The sequence below is a fragment of the Syngnathoides biaculeatus genome, chromosome 1, assembly GCF_019802595.1.
Source record: "Syngnathoides biaculeatus isolate LvHL_M chromosome 1, ASM1980259v1, whole genome shotgun sequence".
NCBI classification, from domain to species: domain Eukaryota; kingdom Metazoa; phylum Chordata; class Actinopteri; order Syngnathiformes; family Syngnathidae; genus Syngnathoides; species Syngnathoides biaculeatus.
Window position 1 is genome coordinate 11014028 of NC_084640.1, and position 18721 is coordinate 11032748.

The window sequence follows — 18721 nt, forward strand, 5'->3', positions numbered from 1 at the left end:
GCCCCAAAGTCTAATGATTCTGGGTTCAAAAACATCCGTGTTTGATTCACTCAAGGTCCCAAATTATTCATAGTTTTGAATGAGTCTTTGTGTCTGTGCGCCCTCCGCAGTGCATCCAGCCTCACTTGTGATCATAATGAGGAGAAATGGTCGGAAAAAGCGAGTCCAACACCAATCCGCTTGGCTACCGTCAAGGATAGAAACATTGCTTGGAGATCCCTGAATACGTTTGTCGTTTGTCTCCACCACAAAACAAGCTTTTTACACGCAAATATGCAGCTGCAGAACTGTTCTATTAGAAATGGGTTAGACGCATGATTCGGAACATGTGTTTGTCCTCCTTAGCATTCACGCCGCATTCTGCAGGCTGAAGACAAACCGCATGAATCCATCACCGCCCTCGGCTCGTGCGGCCCGATTACGGCCGTTCTTTCGACTGCTCTCCTGTCTCTCTCTGGGGCCTCACCAATGTGGGTAATCCGTGTAAACGTGAGACTAAGCAGGCTTTGCAAACAAGCTCGTAACTCGCTGCCGCTGATACCCGTCCACGATGCCGTTTGTGATCGAGCCAAAAATCGGAGGAAGCAAGCTCCTATTTGCACAGGGGGAGTGAGCAGCTGTGTTGCACTCATGCCTTCATGGGTGTGTTAGAAGAGAGACTGGCGCATATCCTATCTGACACAGTTTGCTCCGGGGTCTTTTTTTTTTTTCCTCCCCCCTTGACTGTGTCACATGCTTACACGTGAGCGGCCATGGTCTGGGGTAGGCATTATGCAAGAGGTTTTCCTCCTCCTCCACTCTCCATTTATCATGTACATTATACTGGTTTTCCCAGAAGGTGCTGCCCGGCGGAAAACGTGCAGGATGGGGGGGGGGGGGGGGGCTTAGTCAAGCATGACGCCGCCTGCTGTGAATGGAGCCACCTATAAATATGATTATTTCAGTAGGTCGGTTTCTATTCACAGGGCAGGCTTGAGTGTACGTGAGCGCCATGTAAAGCGGTTGAGATTATGACCCACATGACTATTTTATGTATTGGGTTATGAATCATGTTTTGCTTGAAATTAATTCACATTTTGCACTTTTTTTCTGATTCTACATGATTTAAAATAAAGATTACATGCATTAGGTTGAGGTCAAGAATATATATACGTTGAAATTTTTACATTACATTACATTTTTCTTAATAAATTGATCAGTCATTCAATATAGAAAAAAATTCAAACAATTAATAAATACAATTGAATTCAAACTATCATGTTAGTAATAATTAGTAATTATTAGTAGTAGTAGTAATTGAGTAATTATTCATAAAAATATTATATCTAATTATACATAATTACATTACACTTAAGCCATTTTATGTCTTGAGTAAGTATTGAGGGCACCAAGGCGGGCTCAGCTGGTAAAGCGTTGGCCTCACAGTTCTGAGGTCCCGGGTTCAATCTCGGACCTGCCTGTGTGGAGTTTGCATGTTCTCCCCGTGCCTGCACGGGTTTTCTCCGAGCGCTCCGGTTTCCTCCCACATCCCAAAAACATGCAACATTAATCGGACCCTTTAAATTGTCCCAAGGTGTGATTGTGAGTGTGGCTGTTTGTCTCCATGTGCCCTGCGATTGGCCGGCAGTCAGTTCAAGGTGTAGCCCCCCTCCTGCCCGTTGATAGCTGGGATTGGCTGCAGCACTCCACGCGACCCTCGTGAGGATAAGCGGCAAATGAAAACGGATGGATGGAGTAAGTATTGAACATAAACAATCGTAATGCAGTCGGGGTGGAAATAAAACGTTTTTTTATTTTTTTTTTTTTATGTGAGTGCAGTACCTCCTCCTGCCTTGCGAGGGAGTGGGCGTACTGGTCGTTGAATAAGGTCCCCCTCCCAACGTGCATGCGCGTGAATTTGAAGAGAATACGCCATATTGAATCTCAATAGAAATCAGCTAGTGTTTTCCCCCTATCTAGCGGCGTAGTGGGGGGCTACTTTCCCCATGGTCCTAACTCGGTTTCAGGCTTAATTTTCGTGTTTCGGCGGAGGGGGCATCTCTCAGGTTGAGGGGGCTCGGCGCGCGGCATCACGACGGACTCGTTGGCGTTGTACCCAACACGGGGGAGGGGGGGGGGGTCACCGGAGAACCAAGTTGAATGGATCCGAGGGTAGCTTGGATTCAGCCCGAACAGAAAGGACCGGCGAACGCTTTATGGATGCACGTCTGGGAAACCTCTCAGGGAGTACGGACGCTCTCCGCGCAGCACGTCCACAACCAATGTGTCAATTACGCCGCGCTGGACGTGTTGAAAAATGCCGTGCTATCGAGCAAGAGCCTGGGCAGCAGCCATCGCAGCAGGATCGTGTACGGCGGCGGCGGCTCGACTTGTGTGAACGACGCCGCGATATCCTCGCTGGGCATGGCGCTGTCCAACTTTTTCAGCCCGGCCTCCGACGCGGCCGAAGGCAGGGCAATCAGCCCCAAGGCCGGCTGCTCGTCGCTGGAATCCCGGAAGGCGGACAGTCCCCCCTCCGGCTGCCCGTCGGAGAGACCCGCGGCTGGGAATAAAAACGTCGGCCTGCTGTTCGCCCTGGGTGACAACACGGACAACAATCGGCTCCACCAACACCTCCTCCATCCCAACCGCCACACGTTCAATTTGCAGCAGTTGTGCGTGAAAAGTCACCAGCTGGCCCCTTCCGTACCCGTCAACCACTCGCATCACACCGTGCGCCACCCCGCCAGGAGGAAAAGTGACAATAAGGCCAGCACTTACGGGGTCAATTACTTGCTTTCCAACTGCACTAACGGCAACGACGCAAGCACTTGGACGCCCTGGAAAACGAGAAACTACAACCCGGGAGTCCTCGGGTGAGTTTTGGGGGGGGGGGGTACGTTACAAACTGGGCTAGCGAGACCTCTCCGGTTTGAATAGGCCTGTACGTAGCAAGAGTGGCGTATGGTATTTTGCTGAATATAATCAGCGGCTAAAGCTAGTTGCGTAAACTCAGCTGCACAACACTCGTAACAAGTCATATTTCCTTTTTTTGGGGGGGGGGGGTTCCTACAAGCACCCTAAAGCAAACTTTTTCGATATTAAAATAGCAAACGTCGCTCTTGAATTAGAAATTCAAGGTAGTAGGTGCTAGCTTGAGCGTGGTGAGCTAGTTTAGCCAAAACCAAACTCCCCCCCCCCGTATAGCCGTGGAAAAAAACTACGGTTGTAAACCCCGAAAATATCCCGTTCTACTATTATTTGTTATTTAACTACTCTGACTATGAGGGAGAACGTCTCGCATGTGTAAAGCGAGAAGAAGTAGTGACTTGTATCAAGTTAGTCACATTTCACACTCCAAGATGCGCAATTTGCACTGATTTTGGTGTACCACTTTTGATGAGACAGTACATCACATTATTAAAACTTGCAATTTTAATGAACACGTTTCAACTAATATCGTTAAAAAAACAACGTGTGTGGGTTGGATTCTGTTGTACAAACACTTTCCATGAACATTTTGCTGAGATTTTCTTATCCAGCTGCATGCGTCTTCCCATACTTTTCAATGTCTCATGGACTATCCATCCATTTTCTTTGCCGCTTATCCTCACGAGGGTCGCCTGGAGTGCTGGAGCCTATCCCATCTGTCAAAGGGCAGGAGGCGGGGTACACCCTGAACTGGTTGCCAGCCAGTTACAGGAGACAAACAGCCGCACTCACAATCCCACCTAGGGGCAATTTAGAGTGTCCGATTAATGTTGCATGTTTTTGGGATGTGGGAGGAAACCGGAGCGCTCGGAGAAAACCCGCGCAGGCACGGGGAGAACATGCAAACTCCACACAGGCAGGTCCGGGATTGAACCCGGGACTTCAAAACTGTGAGGCCAATGCTTTACCACCTGATTCCACAGTGCCGCCTCGGGGGGACTTTTTAAAAAGAATATTGATAAGAGATGAAGATTAACATTGAGACTTGTGGATATGCATAAAGAAGGCCATGTTACCTCAATATATAAACGAGGAACAACACTATCAAGTTATGAAATGAAACTATGTAAAAAAAAAAAGAGTGATGCTTACCAAAACATCATGACCTTCTCTTTAGCCATCACGAAGCTGTGCCGCCCGAGCAGAGTGCAATTAACAGTTCGGTGGAAGTGGTGTCACCTGGGTTTATTTTTAAGTTATCTCCACACATCTGACACGGCTTCACGTTCTTTCTGGAATGTCGGCTCCATGCCAGGGTAGTAAAGTGGTATTGGTGTGTAGTAACGGTGCAATTTACAAGTACAGGCACTGTACAGACTTAAATAACTGGTGTACGAACACAAACAACATGGCACCGAACAGAGCGGAGTTAGATCACAAAAGCGGATTCATTGCTAAAAACTTTGCAAATTGATTGCTATATTTTACGACTTCTTCCGACCCTCTTTGGGTATTTTTTCCAAAATACAACCAGCTATGTTGTTTTCTGCTAAGACAGACAACATTGTTTTCTGTATGGCAACAAAGGCGATCAATCCCGGAGTCAATGTTACTGTACATTGCCAAAGACAGAGTGCCCATTCATAAATTGCAAATGCAGTGATTTATCAACATGTTTGTAACTTTTGGCACGAGGGTGTGCGCTTGAAGGGCCAAATAGTTTACCAAGGTTACCGTGCTTTTCCTGGGCAACTCGACATGTGCGAACTGGAGGGATTGCGACATTTAACAGTGTGGAGCAGCAATACTGTCTAATACAACGACTCCTTTTTTATGTTAAATTGTTTTGAATGTTAATCGAGTTGGGTTTGAATTGGATTTTCTTCGTAGAAAATTCTCATTTTCCCATAAGAAATTAGGTTGTGGGGGGTCTGTTTTTTTTTTTCCCCAGCAAAAGTTGATGCAATTAAAGCTCGAGGTGGGAAAAAAACTTGCTGCATAAAAGCTTTCAAAGATTATTTGGTTTTCGGGAATCCCAAAAGTTGGGGAGAAAAAGGGAAAATGTATTTTGAAAATATCAATCTTGAGAAATTAGGATGTAATAAAATCAGACATCATTTTTTTTTTTCAAAAGATTTTTTTTTTTTTTTTATGGCCATATCCCCCAGCCATATACATTATGCAGAGGTAATTTTTCTCAATTCAAGCCTTCTGGGGCACATTTTGAACACCCTTTAATGTATTGTTGCACTTGGTAATTTCCTAGGCGTGATGACAAGATATTCGGTGCGTTGTACATGAGTACCTATGCTCCTCTGTCCGATTGCCGGTATTGATGCACGAGTGTCTGTCTATCTGTCTGGCAGAATGTTTTCACCGAGGCGTGGGCACATGGGCCGACTTAATGTACTGCAGGGCTTTCGTAATAGATTGTGACAGTCCCCCTGTTCCGTATTTCACACTGACACCATGGCGTGCATTCTTCGAAAAAAAAAAAAAAAGAGCGGCCACAGGGCTGCAACAGAGCCCCACTGTTCCTAGGCATTTGAGTGCTAAGAAATCTTCCCCGTTATGCTGCGCTACCTCCGAAGGCGACAACAATCCGTTCCGCGATGCCGGTCGACATTTACAACCAATCGACTGTCACGCCGGCATAACGAAATCGGACGCAAATGCAGTGTAAAATGTTGAAACCTAACACCCTCGGACTGATGATCACAGTGAGCGGGCAGGCTACTGTAACTAGTGGGTGGCATAATATGCCAACTCAAGTCTCCCTCTTGACAAACATCATACAGTCGATTGACTCTAATGCTCAGCACAAATGAGCCGAAGGCATGTTTTAAAAAGTTGTTTTAAGAATCTTATCTAATCAAGACAACAGAAGGATATGACGTGCAAACCTACCAGTCGAAACGCAGTCAATATTTAAACATTCATAAGCGACTCAAGTCATCCAGAATTATTGCTGGCTGAAATGAAGTTACCAGAGGTGCACTGAGGGGTCGTTATTTGCTGGCATTGCACATTATGACAACTCCATGTTGACACTATAACATGAAAACTATGTTTTTCTCTGAAAATTTTGGTCGGCTTTGGAGGTTCCACAGTACAAACATTCTAATGGACAAGATTAGTTACTCCTTGCTTGTGGTTATGTTGGAAATGTCACATGGCTGGTACAGTAAATGCAGATCAGATGTTTGTGTAGCAGTGTGAAATGCTGACATCATGGCTAAAGACATAAATATTGGTCTTTAAGTGTGGTAGGATTTGTTCAGCCTCAAGAATAACATTGCTTTTAAGGCCAAAGTTTAAAAAACAAACAAACCGTTGGTCGTTTTGTCTGCTAAGCTTTGTCAGTCAAGCCTTACCTTTTAAATACATATTGAAGAGGACAATGACTGTACTTTCGAATTTTTTTGAGGTGAGGGCTGTTCAATTGCAAATGTGTCTGCATCATACAGACTGTGTATGTGAGGAATGCAAATGTGTAATTTGCATCCAAAAATTGCCTGCACATTTTGGTTGCACAATGTCCCCTTTTCTGCATGATGGGGGTTAACCATAATACTCCCATAAAATAAAAGAAAAGAAGACCTACCATAAAGTAATTGAAGGGAGTCGGTGCGTTTAATTTGGAAAGTCAGAATTGGAATGACTTTTGGGATTTCTTTCTAAAAAGACGTGCAAACACTTGCTTTTTTGTTGCTTACTTAGCTGACGTCTTACCAACTGATGGTTTGAAAACAAAGTTTGATGTGACTTGTTTGGGGCATTCCAAAGTGTGAAATTGATTGCGGTTTGATTCCAAATTGTACCACTTTTGGACAACTTTGGAGGTTGCATTCTTGTGACTTTTCTCAAGGACCCACCTTGTACGTTTATTTTAGTTTAAATGCTGTTGTGAGTCAGCACAGACTGAAAAAAGCCTCTTTTGTTATTTTTTCCCCCCCCTGCTCAGACTCCACGAAGAGGTCATGGACTTCTACAACTTCATGTCTCCGCGTCCAGAGGAGGCTGCAATGAGGAAAGAGGTGGTCAACCGGATAGAGAGAATCATCAAGGAGTTGTGGCCCACTGCAGATGTAAGTTCCAGTTCTCAATGCGGTTTTTGTTCAAAGGATGTCCAAACAAGTCACACCATTTGGTTCTTTGATACACGTGCTGTCGGCCAAAGCTGCTCATCAGTCGTCGGATTTGTACCCATCATCAATTGTGCGCTGTCTTTGTGCCCTCGCCGCCTCGTCGTAGTTCCCAGACGGGAGAGGAAGGACCTCCACTCGGCCTCCCCTTTGGAGTGCTGGTTCTCGTGGAGCTATTTCTCTTCTCGCCATTGTTTGCTTGGTTTGGCAGCGCTCCCCACTTGGCGCAGTCGGCCCCACTCCGAAGAGGAACCCGGAAATGCATTGTCCCGCAGTGTGTGGACATTTCAGTTGGATATTATGGACAGTAAATCATCGCCGCATATGGGACCGTTATGCAATAGTGACGTTACAATGAAAATGTTGAATGTTGATATTTAAAGAACTCAATTTTGGCAATGAGTTCTCAAAACAAAGAAGAGTTTCTCCCTGGGCAGGATAGATTAATGGCCCCACTTACAAAGCCTGTCTGTCAGCGTGGGACAACTGAACTAATGGAACACATGATTAATCCATAGCCTTAATTTTTTTTCATGTTCCTGCTTTTGTAGGTCCAAATATTTGGCAGCTTCAGCACAGGACTGTACCTTCCAACAAGGCAAGCGAGACATGCACATGAATCTGTCAATGAGGCATTGTAAACCTTGTGTGTTTTTCCATCCATTGTTTTGACTTGGAATGTGAACCCACACACACCCCCCCCCCCTTTCCCCCTTAGCGACATTGACCTGGTGGTGTTTGGAAAGTGGGAGCGCCCTCCGCTGCAGGAGTTGGAACAGGCCCTTCGCAAGCACAACGTCGCCGAGCCTTTCTCCATCAAAGTGCTGGACAAAGCTACTGTGAGTATTCCGCTGTGATGCACTTCAGATTTTTTCAAGCAAGCAATCAGTTGAGAAGCTATTCCTGATCCTGATGTGATTATAAACGGAGTCATGTAATCAACTTAGTTGATGCTCTTTTCAAACATTTTTCACGTCGCAGAAGCACGAGAGGCTCTGTTAATGAGAAATGTTGCGGGGAACTGGAAGAAAGTCTGCCAAATCACAACTTGGCACCGCTTTTTATACCCCTAGAAAAAGCCTTTTTTAAGACTTCAAGTGGTCAGCCAGAAATCTAAAGCCTTGGCTCCATCGCTGCTTTATCTCTTTGAGAGGAGGAGTGGAAAAATGGTCCACTAAATTAGCAGACACAATTAGTCTCCCCCATCTGTTTGCGTGAGACCGGGCCCGCTCATAGCTGATTTTGTGAGAATAGCTGACGAGAGGAGTTGGCGTCAAGACTGTTGCCCGCTTCAAGGAAGTTTGAGACGCTCACTTATCACACAAGCGTGAACTCCTCTCACCCACGTGCGCACCTTGATCGCCATTCCAGTCGTTTTCTAACCCTTGTCGCCGCGCAGTGGTGCGAAGTACCAAATTAAAAATACTTTTACTGTATTCAAGTAGATTTTTCAGGTATCTGTACTACATTGTGGCAAATGACCAGATTGCTTTTCTGTTTCTTTTAGTTGTCCTTAAGTACAGGATTTGAGTCAGTACATCTGGTTCAATCAGAGTATTTATTTATTTTTTTTTACACAAGCGCAGATTGTTAGTCATTTCACCACTTCGGCCGTCTTTCAGGTGCCAATCATAAAGCTGACAGACCAGGAGACTGAGGTGAAAGTGGACATCAGCTTCAACGTGGAGACTGGCGTCAAGGCGGCGTGCTTCATTAAAGATTATGTTCAGGTGAGATGTCGCATTGTTTTAGAATATAGGCGAACCTCGTATCGAATCCTTTCCGTGGCGCTGGATGGCCTCCAAGTTTTTTGAATTTTTTAATATTTTTTATCATAATAAATGGTAACCTTCAACCTTCTGCTGTGATAAAACCTGTATTGACTGTGCAGATAATGTTTGAATAACTTTTAAAAGTAAAATAACCCACCCAGTGAATACCTCAACACTCGGTAGGCAGGTAGGTGGAGGTTAACTTTGGTTGCTTTGAGTTAATGTACTCTTTTCCGTTTTCACGAGTCAGCAATTGCGTTTTCAGGTACATCCTTCCTATGTTAGCATCTGCTCGGTAAAACTAAGTTGTGTACTCTATTTATATTGCATGTCCTGCTGTTGTGCAGAGCAGCCAGACCCTTTCCATGAATTTTGCAGTTAATTGCATTTTGCCTGGACAGTCAAAATCATTATCATGGCATGATTAAAAAAAAAAAAAAAAAAAACACACACACACACGTAGAACCAATGTTAAGATGAAGTCAGAGAATTTCAAATTTTGTTGTGGACGTTCGTTGTTGTTGACCATATTTTTCAGAAAGCATCTGTTTGGCCACTCAAATTGTTCCAGTCCATGGGAATTTGACTGCGGACTGTCCACTGTGCCGAGAAATAAATGCCAGTTAAAAAGACAGTCATGGAGAGGAAGAATGAAAGAGCGCGACAAAGGGGATCATGCAGACATATTGAAATCAAAGCAAGGGCCAGTGGAGTCGTATAATTGCTGTTTTAGAGAGGCATCTAAATATAGAACTTTGTGAATTCCCCTCTCTGAATTGTGGCTGGCCAGCAGTTCAAAGCATTACACTTGATTCGCTTTGCCTCATTCTGGAAGCAACCGCAGATTTTGTGCTTGCTGCATGTGGGCAACGTTGCTGCTTGATTACTCCGAATGGCTCTCCTCCCGAGGGGGAATGTCTGCCCGTCTTAGTCATGCTTGTTTTAGCCAGGTGCCGATCGCCCAATGTCGTCTCATCCTTCGGCTTTTGTTCTTTTGTTTATGTTGCGTCGGGTTTCTGCCCGGATGGCATGTTGTGGCTTGAAGGCCTCCCACCGACAGCCGCACTCAATCAAACCCCTGCGAGCGACGACGTTGTTAATGTGCGAGGGAGCCTGGCTCTGCTGCAGCCTTATCGTCCGGCGAACAGGGGCGGAGGGCTTCCTCTTATGCAGGTTTCCTTTGCAGGCGGCTTCTAATCTTTTTTCCCACCTCTTTAGAGGCTCTTTAAAAGGTCAGCCCCACGTACACCAAGTGCCACAGGCTTTTACAGTCTTTTCAAATTGGAAAATGAACAATATATTTAATTTCTGTCTACAGCTCTGTTGGGTTTTTAACGTACAGTAATAGTCCATTATTACACCTCTAGGGAGCCTTATAGATAATTGTGTTTAAAAAAAAAATACACTAATCACAGCGAATATATATTCCTGATGAGGGGGAAAAAACAAATGTATTTTAATGAACAAGAATGAGCAGTAATGTGATACCCCTCAGCATCTTTTTTTGTTCGAACAATTCACCAAGGTAATAATCTGAATGTATTGCTAACACTTATTGTATTCCCTCATCCACTTTCAGAAGTATCCAGTGCTGCCTTACCTGATCTTTGTGCTGAAGCAGTTCCTGCTGCAGAGAGATCTAAATGAAGTCTTCACAGGCGGAATAAGCTCCTACTGCCTCATCCTCATGGTCATCAGCTTCTTGCAGGTACTTGCGCGCTTGTTTTTAGGAGGAAAAATAAGAAGGAACTTGTCTGAGTGCATTTTGATAGTATGATGTGGCACTGTTAGTAACATTAAATACTTTAAGCTTCAATACTTGCACTGTAGTTCCAGCTTTGTCTTAACTTGTTAATCCCAGTTCACTCAGAAATGAACTTTTTCTTTTTTTTTTAAACCTTACTTTCCTCAGCTTCACCCTCGCATCGATGCCAGGAACTCCAGCGAGAACTTGGGCGTCTTGCTGATCGAGTTTTTTGAGTTGTACGGTCGCCATTTTAACTACTTGAAAACAGGGATTCGCATCAAAAACGGAGGTGCATACATTGCCAAAGACGACATGGCCATGACCAACGGTTACAGGCCGTCCATGCTCTGCATCGAGGATCCACTGCTTCCAGGTACATTTATCTACGACCTTCAGAACAAATACACTCGATGACCTCTGCAAACACATTTCATCGGATTCCGATTTCCCGCCGTGCAGGCAACGATGTGGGCAGGGGGTCATACGGTGCCATGCACGTCAGACAGGTGTTTGACTACGCCTACACTGTCCTCAGCCACGCTGTGTCACCGCTCGCCCGATCATATCCAAATAAAGACTCGGAAAGGTTGGAAGCCCGCCCATCTAGCTGTGCACATACACGAACATTGTGACGAATTAAACTCTTCTCTCATTCATCCTCAAGCACCTTAGGAAGAATAATCAGGTTGACCCAGGAAGTGATCGACTACAGAGAGTGGATCATCAAAAAGTGGGGTGGCAGGGATCCGACTCGAATGGATAATAGAGGTAGGCTCAAATTTGACTCTAGTACTAATTGTGATACTGTCAAAACATTGTTTATCGTGGAAATAATGGGGGAAAATCTGACCAAATTAAAAAAAAATGATAGTTTTTATACTCGTACACATTTTAAATGCATTTGAACTAATTCATACACACATGGAAATGTATTTCTTACTGCCTGTTCTGATTGACTCACTGTTAGTAAATGGTAGACTATTGAATAACATCACAGTGAGAAAATGGAAAAGAGGATTCTGCAAATAAGAATCGAGGTGTGCTTGCTTCAAGCTGTTTGTCACTCATTCTCGAAGTTCACTTTAAATGTGGCACATGAAACAAAAAGATATTATATATTTTTACATTGTGTGGAACCACATCATATATTTCTATCAAATGAAAGTGTGCTGTTACTGGTAATCATTCAAACACCATAGACTGGCCAATAGCAATTAGCTCAGACATTATTATTATAATTATAACCCTTCAAACAATTTCTACTTTAACACCCATGGAGCAACAACACATACGATTGGAGCATACAGCAATAAACAGGCATATATATAATTTCATCTATTGCAACAACAAATATTAAAATGGCAAAACAGGGTACTTAGTTGCACCGAAGGCACACAACTCGAATTTCAGACTTGCGTGTATGTTGTAAAAAAAACATTTGAAAAATCCATGATATAGCAGAGGCGTGAAGAGTGATCTATTGATGCGATTGACTGTACTCCCCTTCCAACATGAACCTGTGTTCTGCATCTTTAGTGGCAACTGTCAAGGAGCTGGTGTCAGATCAGGACCCCAACTGTATTCTTGACAGCGGTGTCAGCGCAGAGGAGCAGCAGAGGGACTCTGTGTCCCCCCAGAGTGCAGACTCGCCAATGTCCATCTCCAGCCCCCAGCAGCACTCGTCTGCCTCCTCCGTCTCCTCGCTCTCTGGATCAGACAACGTGAGAAATATTATGTTACAACACCTATGACAATGATATCGGGCCCCCTGTAGCTTTATTATGGTGTCTTCATTCCAACTGTCTTCTCACTTGGTTCGCTTTCACTGTCCTGTGAGGGCGTGTTAATTCACGGGAAAGAGAGCGTTTGGGGGGTCGTCATCAGTGTCTCTCGGGGGTGGTGCGCAGTGTGGTAATTGCGGTGGAGATTGGGGGGGGGGGGTCAAGATAACAACAGGGGATACAGAGCTGGATCTGCCCTCTCCTGACGACAGCACTCTTGTTTTGATTGTCCTCATTCTCACCTTCAGATAGCGTTTGACACTCAAGTTTTATCACAAGATCTCAACGCCCTCTTCTTTTGATTGAGACGCAATCCAGCGTTTGTGGTTGGGGAAACGACGCACAGTGCCAGCTGTGATGATGACGTTCTCCCAGAAAATATAATATTCAGTGATCAAGTTCATGTGGTCATCCATGTTGTCCCCGTGTGGATCACATCCTCACTCCAGCTACGCATTAATCTTGTGGTTACGGAAAGCCTTTGAACATCCAGGAACATCGCGAGTTGTAAAAAACACGAGACCTTATTCTGATAAGCGAGAGCAGTAGTTAAACACTGTATTAATGCGTCCTTGGTGTTTGCATACAGCAAGTTCAGTGTTTTATTTTGTCTTGCAGTGCAGTGTTTATACTTGTGGAAAGCGAGTAGTAGTGAGCCCAGCCTGCTGTGATTAAAATGTGATGATGATGATAAGAGCTTCTGGGTGGAGGCTCTGTAACCTGGCAACGGCCGTATGAATTATATCACACTTGGTTGCCTCTGCAGCAGATGGTGGAATGTACACAGTTATGTTTGAAGAGAATTCCTTCAGCGGATAAAATGGAAGTATTTCCACTACTAGCTGTTCATTGTCCAATTTGCAGAAATGTTGGTTCACTGCAAAGTTTCTTGAATGACTTCACCTTTTATTCACAAAAATTGCAATCCAGGCTCCTGTCTTTTGACCCTTCTCTATCCACCCCTACGGTTCTGAAGCGGAATAGCAACGGACTGCACTCGAAGTCCTCGTGTAGTCACACTGCCCTCGCCGAAGACATACTATGTTCTCATCAATGCGCTGCCCTCGCGCGTTTTGTTTGCCAATGACCTCACGTTTCCCATCACGATAGCCGGAACGGAGGCTTAGATTTCCTCTTTTTCGGCCGCACTTTCCCGCCGGCTGTGGATCCTCACAGTTCCGGAGGAATCCCCGCTGGTGCTTCACACAACAGCGAACAGCTGGACGCTCATGTATCAGAGCATCTGTGTGGCGAATTCTCACAGAAATGCTGGAAGAAAGTTATAAACATTCTCCAGCAGGCATGTGAAAAATATCACCGAGAACGATTTGTATCAGCGTTGATATACATTGGAAGAACCTTTAGAGAGATCATTAAATACATTTGTAAATGCAACAAGCTGCTGGTCTTCACAGTGCCTTGCTGGGGGGGGGTTGGTGGGGACACTACGTGTCCACATGGTTGTACCTCACCGGCACTCTCAACCACATATTTGCATGCTGCTGCTTTAAATAATTTAAGAGGACACATACACCAGATAGTAGGTATTTCCCGCGGCACACTCGATGTTACCTTACAGCATACTAATGTGGTTCTGAATAACTCAACTATATGTACTCAGATTTATCTTCCTCTTTCTGATGTCTCACGCAAAGTCGTCTAATAAGGATTCATTCATTCAAACAAAAAAAAACAAAAAAACAACTCGCAACTGAACGAGAAATTAACAAGGTAGCAGATGCACCATAATTTCTCCAATTGCGTTTGTCTTCATAATTCAGGCTTGCGCCCTGTAGGACATTAAGAAAATTAGTATGTGTTTATAATGGCTTATTCTATCACGTATCCCATTAGCTATTTGAGTAATTTGATAAAAATTGATTTTGCATTTTTTAAATTTTGCGTGCATGCAAAGTGTAGTTATTATTATTGTCCACATGGTGTTGCCAATCTCACATTCTAGACTATAATATGTAAAATAATTGTGTCCGTTTGTCTCATCAGGACTCGGATTCAGCACCACCGTGTCCCGTGCCTCCGCCCCCCCTGCCCCCATACGCAGCATTCCCGCCGCTGGGCCTCGCATTTCCACCGGGATTTAGTTTGGGCACAGCCAAGCCAGGAATGGCAGCACACCATCTGCTCTTGCCTCCTGGCTCACAGGTAGACACGCAGCAGTAACGTCGTGAAAGCTTTTATCGGATCACGTGAAGCAGCGAGCCACATCGGGTCTTCTTCTCCTCTGCCAGGCTCGCGCATCGCTCCCCGGGGGTCTCCCGATGCACTCCATAGCTGGCAGACAGGTGTGCATCGACACCGGTCTCCCCGCCTTCTTCCACATGCCCCCCCCAGCCCACGGCCCCTCCAGTCCCCAGCCTCCGCCCAGCCCCCACTCCAGCCACGCACATAAGGTAGGATCCAAACGCATCTCATTCGTTCTGTCCCTTTTTCGTGTGTTTAATTTAACTTTGTGTTTGGAGGTGTATTTTTTTTTTTTTTTTTTTGCAGGTCAATTCAGGCTTTTTCATCACATGACTTCTTTGTTTATTGTGGCTCCTCTTTGAACTGTGTGAGACATTAAATGTCAAGTCATATGTAGGTGGTCAGGCTAGCTTCAGTCTCTGGTGCTGGAGTTTTTTTCCAATAATTGAAAATCATTGTACATAGAAGAACATAAAGTAAGTTATGCCCTTTTCTTCCAGCAGTGGGGCTGTCATTTTAAAAAAAAAATCAAATCTTGGCCTTGAGCACGAACATCAGCGAACACCCCCCGCGCATGAAAGTGTTAAGATGTATTTTAAAGCCGTGTTTCAGGTGGTAATCGGTCCTTTAGTCATGTAAATGTGCTAACCCGAATGATTGTCTCCTCCCCAGAACGCCGTCAAGTTCAACATGAAGGGCTTTCACAACCCCCCGCTCATCACCAATCCGCCCGTGGCGACCCGCGGCCACGCTCACACGCACACACAGTACCACCGGAACACTTGGCGGCGCCGAAAGAGGGACAGCCTTCCGGTCAGCCCCAGCAGATAGAGACCGGGTGTCCCCCTCCCCCACACCCCCACCCCCCTCACGGAGACCAGCAGTTTTCACTCGACCGGGGCGGCCGCTACATGAAACAGCCTCCAGCTCGGCTTCTGCTTCAGTGTGACCTTTTGTTCACTGCCTTGTAGCCTTCCAGTATTATGTTGCGGTCAGTATTTTTGCTTCCCTCGGTTACGGCTCTTAAAAGAGCTCACGTCTAATTTTTTTGTTTGTTTGTTTTGTTTTTTACGTGGCACTCGCGGGAGCCGCCATTGGCCTTTCCAAGTTTCGAGCCTCCCAGCAAAGCTGTCCCAATGTTCGGAGTTTTCTTCCTTTTTGTTTTGTGCAATATTTGTTTTTCATTTTTGGAACTTAAATGCTTATTTAATTTAGTGTCTATATTTGAAAGGCATTTTTATACAGTTTGTTTTATTTTTTTAGCGTTTTACCTTCTGTTTACGGAACCTTTTGGGTTTCTCTGGTGAGATGGAGCCCAGGTCCTTGACCCCCCCCCCCCCCTTCCCGTTCCCCACTTTTCCAGAGGAGATCTCTCAATAAGCCTCACGTTTTGCCCCTCCCCGACAAGGCGAGCCTGACACTCATTGCGGGAGTTCGTTCAGTTACTCATCCAGGAGGCAAGTGGCAGGAAAATTGCACCCTGCCATCATATCTTGGTGAGAGGATGTAATTGTCTTGGCGTTTTCAACCTCAAGATTGTCTACAGTCTCTTTGTGGACTCGGTTGCTGCCATATTTCTTCTGTCACTGCCTTTTCTTTTTTTTTTTTTTTTTTTTTTACCACCCTGTTTACTGTCCTTTTCCAAGGTGGGGATTGTGAAAATAGGTTAGGAAACATGGCCGGCACCGATTTGGGAGAGCGACTTTAGGTGTGCGAAGCTGTAAATCTGCGTCCAGGCCATAAGGGGCTTCCCATTTGAGGTCCGAGACAGAAAAAAAGGGAGGGCCAGGGTGGGATCCTACTGAACCAAGGACCTAAGTGAAAGGGAATTATATTTTGATTCCATTCAGGAATCTTGTGTATATGTGACTGCCAGGTACTTCCGCTAATTGTTTGCGTTGCCTTTCTTTGCGTTTACTCTGTGTGTGTCTTTGTATGCACGCTCACAGAGACGACGACGACTGCGGCAAGGCTGTGACTCGCCATCAAAACTACTAACGCACGCCCGTGTCATTTCTATGCAAGTGGGTTACTCCTATTATTGCGTCATGTCTTGTGCATTTTAGGATTTTTGGTCGTGACCCTTGTGAGGATAAGCGACTTGGGAGAATGGATAGATGGTACCCCACCACCCCAGTTACCCCCGATGATAACAGACAGTACTCAGTTGGACTGGCCAGGACTTCATTTATATTCTGGTGTTTGTGTAGTTTGAACAACAGCCCCCATCCTCGTGTGACGCTCCGGTCTTATTTTTAAAATAAAAACAAACAAAAAAAATATGTAAACACCTTCCCGCCAGTTGTAAGGAATAGGGGGGATTTTATCATCTGTGTTTGGGGTCCGAGTATGTGCAGTGTCTGTGTGTGTGACTTAGAAAATTGCGTGTGGAAGGACGGTTTTGGAATCAGACAGGATGCGCCCAGAGAGCGACTTGCCCTCTGCCGGTGCAGCACCACACAAGCTTTTTACATGACATTGATGATGTTCAATGCTGTTACACTATTTCAACTTTTTTTTAATTTTTTTTTCCTCTAGGGAAGAAAACACCCGGCAGCTTTGACCCGTCGCTCGTAACTGTCTACCTACTCATCAGTCTTACCCCCCCCAGCTAATCACCAACACACACATGCAAAAATGATATTATCCAAATTTAAATTGTCATGTACTCTACCGCCACATTTTCTTATCTTTTCTGATTGAATTGGAGCAGCACATTTTTCTTCCATTACAGGCCCCGTTCCGAAATTTTAAAACGGGTCTTAAAAGTCACCTCTGGTTTTATAAGGGAGGGACAATAAAATGAGCGACGGGCAGTTTGTTGGATTGGGTCAGAGTTGCCAAATATCTTCCCGCAGTAACCCATCTCGTGGAAACATGTCGTAGTTCTCCTCGCTTCACCTTTCGGCAACGAGAGAGCAACAGCGATCCGCCAGGGTTCTGCCCTCCAATGTACAACGAAGGTTCAATGTAACCTCCCTCTTGTCACAAGTACGATGAGGGGGTTTTAAAAGTGTGGCTTATCTTATCCGGTCATTTTTGTCCCGGCTGATTGTTGTGAGCCAGAAAACAAGTCAGCCAGCTTTTTTTGTTTCGGGGCTGTTTTTCTGGACGTTTTTATGTATGTTTTTCTATTTTATTTTTTAAATAAACATTTTGAAACTGCCACTCGCTGTCTGTTTTTTTAGATTAAATTATGATTTAGTCCTTAGCGTTTGCACACTGATCACGTTTTTGATTTGCAAGGTTTCGGGCCCTGAGGTAAGTCTGATATGTACTCTTGTAAATTATTTCACTTCGTCAATGCAACAGTCAAGTGAAAATTGTTTGTCCCTTTCCAGGTTTATGTTGAGACATCATAAAAGTACCATTTACAAGGAGTAGCATGAAGAATTAAAAGTATTTTTGTAAGTATTCAAAGATTTTATTCCTTCCTTTTTGTTACCACAAATACAATGAAAGCATTTTAACTTGTGGAGGAAGCACTTTGTAGAAGTCATTGACAGAGAAACATGGTGTGGGGGTATTTATTTTGTAAATTAGCCCCACAAAAGTGTGGGTAAACTCCCATTTTCAGAAATAGACGTGATCGGGTGGCACGGTGGATCAGCTGGTTAAGCATTACCCTCGCAGTTCTGCGATCCCGGCCCCGCCTGTGTGGAGTTTGCATCTTCTCCCCATGTCTGTGTGGGTTTTCTCCAGGGACTCCGGTTTCCTCCCACATCCCAAAAAACATGCAACATTAATTGGGGACGCTAAATTGCCCCAAGGTGTGATTGTGAGTGTGACTGTTGTCTGTCTCCGTGTGCCCTTTGATTGAGTGGCAACCAGGTCAGGGTGTACCCTGGCTCCTGCCCGTTGACCGCTGGGGATAGGCTCCAGCACTCACGGGGACCCTCGTGAGGATAAGCGGCAAAGAAAATGGATGGATGGACATATGATCTACTTAGTTGTTTAACTTTGTTCCAGAGATCCAAGTATTTGTATATAAGATCATAACAAGTAAATGTTCCATAGTGTGCACTATGGAAGTATTTTCAAAATTTGGTCCTGTATGATTGATAAAGTTGCTGGGGTCAAAGTGTGATTCTTCTGTTGACCACCAGGTGAGGCACTTGTGCTTTGTTTTGGCTGAGTCCACCACAGCAACGTGCAAAAGTGTTG

At 44.9% G+C, this 18721-nt stretch overlaps 1 protein-coding gene across 1 annotated transcript; it reads left to right on the top strand.

Annotated features, from left to right (window-relative positions):
- Positions 1 to 1860: 1860 nt before the first annotated feature.
- On the top strand, positions 1861 to 17725 carry tent4a (terminal nucleotidyltransferase 4A). The gene is made up of 13 exons (XM_061815838.1): positions 1861 to 2855; positions 6875 to 6998; positions 7607 to 7653; positions 7774 to 7894; positions 8678 to 8785; positions 10407 to 10535; positions 10740 to 10947; positions 11034 to 11160; positions 11239 to 11342; positions 12111 to 12295; positions 14360 to 14518; positions 14605 to 14766; positions 15230 to 17725. The coding sequence occupies exons 1-13, from the start codon at positions 2140 to 2142 to the stop codon at positions 15386 to 15388; spliced, it is 2349 nt and encodes a 782-aa protein (XP_061671822.1). The 5' UTR covers positions 1861 to 2139; the 3' UTR covers positions 15389 to 17725.
- Positions 17726 to 18721: the final 996 nt, after the last annotated feature.

What these genes read in the sequence shown, in the direction of transcription:
- tent4a (XM_061815838.1), top strand. Translation starts at nt 2,140, where the DNA reads ATGGATCCGAGGGTAGCTTGGATTCAGCCCGAACAGAAAGGACCGGCG. An exon ending in TCATTAAAGATTATGTTCAG is followed by an intron (nt 8,786 to 10,406) that starts GTGAGATGTCGC and finishes ATCCACTTTCAG; the next exon opens with AAGTATCCAGTGCTGCCTTA. An exon ending in TGGTCATCAGCTTCTTGCAG is followed by an intron (nt 10,536 to 10,739) that starts GTACTTGCGCGC and finishes TACTTTCCTCAG; the next exon opens with CTTCACCCTCGCATCGATGC.